The 8,117-nt window shown below is 42.3% G+C and overlaps 1 protein-coding gene across 1 annotated transcript; it reads left to right on the top strand.

The window, feature by feature from the left end:
* The first annotated feature begins 6,563 nt into the window (after positions 1 to 6,563).
* Positions 6,564 to 7,644, top strand: LOC115679258 (AT-hook motif nuclear-localized protein 28-like). Its single transcript, XM_030602866.2, has one exon. It carries the CDS (start codon positions 6,564 to 6,566, stop codon positions 7,497 to 7,499), a length of 936 nt encoding a protein of 311 aa, XP_030458726.1. The 3' UTR covers positions 7,500 to 7,644.
* Positions 7,645 to 8,117: the final 473 nt, after the last annotated feature.

Raw genomic sequence — 8,117 nt, 5'->3', positions numbered from 1 at the left:
CTGTAAAAGAGGCGAGATCTATGGATGATGCGAATCAGTGGGAGCTCGCAATGATAGATGAGATGCAGTCGCTTGATAAAAGTGAAACATGGAGCTTGTGTAAATTGCCTAAGGATAGAAAGGCAATTGGGTGTAAATGGGTGTTCAAGCGAAAGCTGAAACCGGATGGGACTGTAGAGAAGTACAAGGCTAGGCTTGTAGCCAAGGGGTACTCTCAGATTGAGGGAGTTGACTATGATGAGATTTTCTCTCCCGTGGCGAAGTTGACCTCGATACGGTTTGTTCTGTCCATAGCAGCTGCATATGATCTTGAGGTAGAACAGATGGATGTAAAGACGGCATTCCTTCATGGGGACTTGGAGGAGGAGATATATATGAGGCAACCAGAAGGCTTTGAAGTAAGAGGAAAGGAGAATTTAGTGTGCAAATTGAAAAAGTCTTTATATGGGCTGAAGCAGTCACCGAGGATGTGGTATCAGAAGTTTGACACGTACATGCTCCAGCTTAATTTTGTGCGTTCAAATTCTGACCATTGTGTTTATGTGAAGAGAACGGGCGATCAGTTTGTCATTCTCACGCTATATGTGGATGATATGTTGTTGATCGGGAATAGTGTGAAGATGGTGAATTCCGTGAAGAGTTTGCTAGCCAAAAAGTTCGAAATGAAAGACTTGGGGCCTGCAAATTTTATTTTGGGCATGCAGATTAGGAGGGACCGTGAGAAACGGAAGCTGTGGCTAGGGCAGGAGAAATACATAAAAGAAATATTGAAGAAATTCAATATGATAGACTGCAAGCCTGTTGGTACCCCTATACCTTTAGGGACCAAGCTATCTGCGGAACAATGTCCAAAAACAGATGAAGAAGCTGAAGAGATGGCCCGAATTCCATACGCGAGTGCAGTGGGTAGCTTGATGTATGCTATGGTGTGCACGCGTCCGGATATAGCCCAAGCAGTGGGAGTCTTGAGTCGATACATGTCTAACCCAGGTAGAGAACACTGGAATGCGATCAAAAGAGTTTTCAGGTATCTTCGTGGAACTTTGAATTTTTCTTTATGTTTTGAAGGTACAGAGAATGGAAACATGCTTGATATCGTAGGCCATGTAGATGCTGATTGGGGTGGAGATATTGATAGTAGACGGTCCACTAGCGGATATGTTTTCACATTGTTTGGTGCTGCATTGAGTTGGATGAGCAGGAGGCAAAGCGTGGTAGCGCTTTCTTCTACGGAGGCCGAGTATATGGCTCTTACTCATCTTGGAAAAGAGGCTGTATGGTTACGGCGGTTGTGCTTGGAGCTCGGTTTTGAGAAAGGTGCCATAGAGGTGAGATGTGATAATCAAGGGGCTATTTATTTAGCTAAGAATCCAGCATTTCACTCACGCACAAAGCACATTGATATACAATATCATTTCATCCGAGAAAAGGTAGAGAAGAAAGAGGTTCGGCTTGTAAAGGTCGACACGGTAGAAAATAGTTCTGACTTCCTTACTAAAGCCGTCACAGGTGCGAAGTTTGAATGGTGCTCTACTGCGATTGGATTGAAGAAGAATGATATTGGAAAGGCCCTCATTTGCACGAAGTATCCACCAAGCGGGAGAATGTTGGAGTTGGCGAATACTTCGGGGACCCTTGTTTCTCACACCGGGTACGCCCACGTGAGCTTAGGGAAACTGAAGAGTTGTCCGACGACACGTGACCCATGCGTGCGGAATGCGGGGGTTCGAGGGCAGCGCCCCCGACACGGAAGTGCCCATTGCCTTCGGCCAGCGGGCGGGGTTCGGGGGCGCGCCCGACGGGGCTCGGGGCGGCGCCTCAAACCTCAACGGATTTGGGCTGGCCCGTATGGTGCGAGATTAAGAGATTTCATATAGGTTTAGGTTTTAGGCCCGTTTGGGGCATATATATATTTTACTCGTTTTTCTGATCATTGTAACGAGTTGAGTGGCTGTAAACCTAAAAATATAGTGAAATCTCTTTGCAGGACGTAACCCTAATCGAGGGTGAACCTGGGTAAATTCGTGCATCGTCTATTTTCTCTGTTTTCTGCGTGATCGTTCTGTTTTGGTTCTCGATACGTCCCTTCAAACCGAACCGAATTGAATCCATGGTACTTTTTGTTTTTTTGAAATAAATGGCTCACAAATTAAGCCAAACCCTTTTTGGTAGTTTTGTTTGGTTTCGACCTTCTCGGAACCTAAACCAACCGGGATCATATTGCAAAACTATCAATTTTTTTGTAATTACTTTTACCATTTTTAATTGAATATAGCTTGTTTTATGAAATTTGAAGTGGGATTGATTTTCATTTTGTCTTGAATTTACGAATTTTTCAAGTATGATCCGAACTTTTTATTTATCTAACAAAATTCTCAACTTTCACTCTAAATTTCAAATCTGTTCACGCGTCCAAAAATTGTCACTGGCATTTTACAATATTATCAACACGACGCGAGTTCTTATGGATATACTAGAGAGAAAGTTACAGATTTTCTTATAGAAAAGAGTGCGGAATAGAATTGAAATTTTATGTAAAATTTAATGTTATTAAGAAAACTAATTTCCGTTGACCGGTAAACACCAGGGAAGGTGGGTGGGCCCCGGTCCCGCGCCTTTTAAATTTGGCCACTCAGGGCTGTGTTTTGCTAGAGCCTAGACGCCCAGGCTAGGCTAGGCTTTAGCCATAGGCTTTGCTTCATGTGCCCGCCAAAGTACACGTCATCACTTTTAGTTTTCGAAAAATTGTAAGAAAAAAAATTGGGGAAGAAGAAGAAATCTTTTTTTATTGGATATTGGACATATTCGCCCATTTAATTTTGATCAAGTCGAGAAGCTAAACATGCTTTGTTTGTACTTTTGAATTTGAGCCAGGATCCGTGTAGGTGAAAATCTTGTGCAATGACCATTAAAAGAAAATAAAATAAAATAAAAAACACTATATCTTTCTCAACATATTAATTATTATTCATATATTTTAAAATTGAACATCTTTTAACAACGCATCAAAAGCTTACATATGGCGTTCACAATCGAATATTAGAAATAATTTCAAACAAGACCTTCGAAAAATGCGGGAGAAATTAGGGTTTGTTTCAAAGTACCCAATGAAGTCCACAACTTCATCTCAATTGACCTTCGTCTCACGGACGGCGCGACTCTTTCCTAGACGACGACGACGGAGTCATCAACTTCAAGGAGATCTTGGTAAAGCATGGGACGTGGTAAAGATTTGTGCCGCCGGTGTGATAAGGGGTCAATTGAGATGAAATCACCAACTACACGAGTATATTGATATAATCCCCGCTCTCGATGGGTGTTCGAGGAAAATGTAGCACTTCAAAGGCTTTATGATGCATCCTTTAAAATTATATGCATGGTATAAAGGCATGTGTGTTAAAAAAAAACCACTACATTATTGTCCTTTTTAAGTGTCTCGAGATATTCAGCAGCATTGTATATATCGAAAAACTGTAATATTACCACGTGTGATGCACGCGATGCATTAGTTATATAAAGGAAGTCCAATGATCTTACTATTGTAAAAAAATCGAATCATTTGTCTAGAGAAAGGCAAATCTGTCAAGCGTCTTATATTTATATAATTTAGATCAAGCGAAAGAGTAGCCCACCATGCAAAATTTGTACTCGTGAGCAATTTTTATCTTGATATTGTTAACGTTCCAAGTTAATAATAAAACTGTCCGAACCATGTATGAAAAACAATTTATTAAAAAAGAGTCGTCTTTCATTGGTTAAGATTCACGAACCAGTGCAAAATGACTTGTAATCAATCATATTATTGAATTGTATTCACAATATACAAAGCCGAATTATAAGGTATGCTATACAATCATAGGAAATGAACAAATTTATCGTAAAGTCCGCGAGAAAGCATCAGAAGTGGTTGAATTTAGATAAGGCAAAATATCAAAATAATAGAAAATTGGTATAGAGTGGCTTTTTTTTTATTGTGCAAAAAGTGAAACGAGTAATATGCCCAATATAAAAAAGGAGGAAGACGTAGGTATGATTAAAACTAAAGTTTTATGTGACAATCTATTTGCTACATCAATCATCCACGTTAATCATTTTTTATCTCGTTATTATTTGGACTCTATTATTTGGCGAGAAAATCACCAAAAAGAAGAAGAAGAAGATCACCGATTCTACACTTTCCATAATTAAAATAAAAGGATAAAAAGAAAATGCAATTCATATTCCCTACTCCGTCGTAATTGAAAATATTTGGTTGCAATATGTGTCGGAATAGAAACTTTACGTTAGAAACAGTAAGAGTAAAAACACATTAATTAAAGAGTGCAATACAAGAAAGTAATTCAATCTTTATGAAATCCCGATCAAGAGGTAAGATAACCTTTATGCTACTCAAATTCATGTAATATATTATTTTAATAAACAGAAAAATATTCAATATTACATTTATAACTAAGAATGTAATAAGTAAAGTGTATAATTAGAAAAAGAAAAATCGAAACAAATTAAAAAATCCTCAACATACCTTATCACTTCTTCACTATTTTAATCCACTTCGTTGAATATAATTCCCAACGGTAAAAGTTATTTTTGGGTTGGGTGAAAAGTAGCAAAGTGTGGAATTGAGGTCAAAAAATAGATAAAAGCTATCGCTTTTAAGGTATTGCAACTGTGAGATGTTTTGTCATGGTTTGTCATGAGAGCGACCAATGTAGATTATTGCTCTTGCTCCCCATCTAGATACGTTCATTTTGAGGAAAATAAGTAATTTGAAAAATATTTTTCAAAAAATAATCAATAGTATTGCTTACAAAAATAAATAATTGAAATTTTTTTTCATTGTCCACGAAAATAATTAGGCATATATTATAATCGATAATGAAACTATTGTCTATTGACTAATTTTTCTAAACAATATAAGCAATCATTTTTCAGAAAATATTTTCCAAATCACTCATTTTTCGCGAAACGAACACACCCTTAGTGTCACAATTTTTTATATTTCTGCATATGTCAAAAACTGTTGCTTATGAAAAAATAAATAATGCTAGATATACTAAAATAGGTTTATTAGACTACTTTATCATAATTATTTAAAAACAATCAGTAGGTGTAAAAATGCACATTTCATGTATAGAGGATTTTGTTAATGAGTGTCTTAAAGACACTTGTTAAGTATACAATTAAGAAAATCTTATACTTTTCATTACATCTATTGCCTTCGTATATTAAAAAATCAATGTTTTAAATATTAATTTATTTAAATTAAAATCCACTTGACAAGGAGTGTCTCAATTATGAGTGAGCAAAAGCAATCGCCTGGATTGAGAACCACTCGGATTGAACCGGACCGACTGGTTCTGGGTGGTTCCCGGGAATACCTATTCAGTTCTCGGTTATAAAGAATTGGACCCGATGATTTTCAGTCCGATTTCCGATTTCATGTGTGGAATCCACCCACCCTAACCATCCGAACCGGATTGTTTTTTTATTTTATTTTGTTTCTTAAAAATTTGTAAAGAAAGTTTAAAACCCTAATCGCCTCCCAACGCACGACTCGCCTCCCTCTCGCTCGACTCTCGCCTCCCTCTCGCTAAAATTCAGCAGCCAGAGAGGGCAAACTAAGAAAGCTGTTGCCACAAATCAGTGTACTGACGATGTGTGCCTCGGAATGTTCCCGTGAAGAAGCTATTCGATTGCCTGAGAAAGGAAACCAGCAAAACCCTAACCTTAAAAGCTTCTTAATGGAGACCGTGCAATTCCATTCCTCGCGTGATCCTCGATCACAAGAAGCAACAGCAGCTCCCAGCTCCGTCTATTCTTGATTTGAGGGCATTGCCATTGGACTAATAAATGGCGCCAGAGCTTCAAAAAGCCCCATGCTTCAGAGAGAGAAGGAGAGACGGAGAGATAAGAGTGTGCAACAAGAAGAGCTCGGCCATGAGACGAAAGTGTCGAAACTTCCATTGGCTGCAATGTACCAACAAATCAAGAAAGAAAAAACAAAACAAAACATGAAATCGGTTCCATTGGCCCACCTGGTCGGTCCGGTTTCTGGAGGCTTCGGTCCGATTCCCAGTTTCATAAACTAGGAACTGGTCCCTCTGGTTCGGTTTCCGATTCCTGGGTTAGAACCGAACCGCCTCTAAACCGATCACCCCCGGTTTTGAATACTCATTGACAACCCCTTTATTATCGAATATTTATCATAACGGATACCTAAAGATAAAATGGCATATGATAAAAGTTCAAATATCCAATTAACAAAGTTTTGGCGACTTCAAAATGTACATATTCAATTATAATCTACCATTCGAGATCCGAGGAAGATCAAATTCATCTCTTTTATTTTATTTTTAATTTTGCACACATTTCATTTTTCACCTCGTGGACGTCGTTTAGACACCCTAATCCCATAAGAACAAGTGTCCATCATACCGCCTCGTGACTATATAGAGTTGACCCTCAAAGAGCGCGAAAGACTCCACAGTCCACACCCTCTCGCTCTCCCTCGAACTGACACACTCTCTCTCTCTCTCTCCTGAAGACCGCCGCCGCCCTACACCATGGCGGGCCGCGGCAACACCGCCGCCCTCTCCCTCTCGCACCCCCACTCCTCCGACGAGGACGAGGACGACGCCTCCGGCCACCGCCTCACTCCTCTCGCCCTCCCTCCACCCGCCGCCGCAGCCGCAGCCGCCGCCACCCCCGAGAAGGCTGCCATCACCCACGAGCTCGGATCATCGACCGCCACCAAGAAGAAGCCGCGAGGAAGGCCACCCGGGTCCAAGAACAAGCCCAAACCACCCGTCGTCGTCGTCGCCGCCCAAGGCTCCTCCGGCTGCTCCTCCTCCTCCTCCTCCGCCATGAGACCCGTCGTCCTCGAGATCTCCGCCGGCTCCGACGTCGTCGGCGCCCTCACGTCCTTCGCGCTCAGGCGGCGCATGGGCCTCGCCGTCCTCAGCGGATCCGGCTCCGTCTCGGAAGTCACGCTCCGCCACCCCCTGCCCCACGCGCCGCCGCTGTCCCTCCGCGGGCCCTTCAACCTCCTCTCCCTGAGCGGGTCTGTCCTGGGCGGTTGCATTAACGACTGGAACGACAATAACGAGTCCAAGAATGACAGACCCGCGAAACAGCTGTGTCGTCAGGAGGGCTGGAGCCATTTTGGGATAACTCTCGCGGGGGCTCAAGGGCAGGTGTTCGGAGGGGTGGTGGGAGGGAAGGTGGTGGCAGCGACGCCCGTGGTGGTCGCGGCGGCGACGTTCGTGAGCCCCAGCTTCCACAGGTTTCCATCTGAAGGTGGCGATCATCAGGAGACCAAGCCTTGTATTGGCGGCGGCCGCGGCGGCGGCGGGGGAAGCGACCCTCCTTCTTGCCCTAGTTCCGCCGCCGCGGCCGGCGGCTTCTACTGCGGAGGAGGGGGTTTGAGTGGTCAGGCGACGTCTCCCGAGTTAATGCCTTGGGGTGGTGCAGCGAATGCTGCCTCTCGTCCTCCTTATTGAGCGAAAGAGAAACATAGTGCAAAATTTCAAAGCTCAATTTGGAAGAAAACGTTACTTGTAAACTATGATTTGTTCTTTGTTTTTTAGTTTGGGGATTTTTGTAGTGTATTGAACGACTAGAACTGTAGAAGCAGTTTTCTTTCGAACGATGTCTTTTCCTTAAAAACTTGTCATGTCTCTTCCCATCTCCACATCACCATCCGAGCAGTGATCTCCCCAACGAAAAAAGCATGCACAGGATGCAAGCAGTTCTAGGTTAAAAAATTGATGATTAGCAAGCGAATAAAGTAATACCGTTCCTGCATTTTGTTTTACACACGCGAAAACAGGAAAAGCAACCGAGCATATGCACCGACACACGGAGCTCCTTCGCAAAACATAAGAAGATATATGGATGGGTTGTGTCTGGGAATGTATGTAGGGTTCGCGTGATACTGTTTGGGTTATGATGGACCTGCACATGATGATTTTCTTCTCTCTTCCCCCAGGCGCGACCATCGCGTGCTCTGCGACGTGAAACCTGTGAACTGGTTGTTGTCTTTTCTAATCTCTTTTTGAATTGGACATTCTCGACTCCCCTTCCGTTTGAACGTGTGGTGGTTGTCTTTCCTGTTCTTT

This window comes from Syzygium oleosum, unplaced genomic scaffold (assembly GCF_021117445.2).
Source record: "Syzygium oleosum isolate NSW1041296 unplaced genomic scaffold, Sole_v2.1 Sole_v2.03, whole genome shotgun sequence".
Classification (NCBI taxonomy): domain Eukaryota; kingdom Viridiplantae; phylum Streptophyta; class Magnoliopsida; order Myrtales; family Myrtaceae; genus Syzygium; species Syzygium oleosum.
Note: the sequence above shows the minus strand (reverse complement) of the source record. Positions and strands in the feature narration are given on the sequence as shown.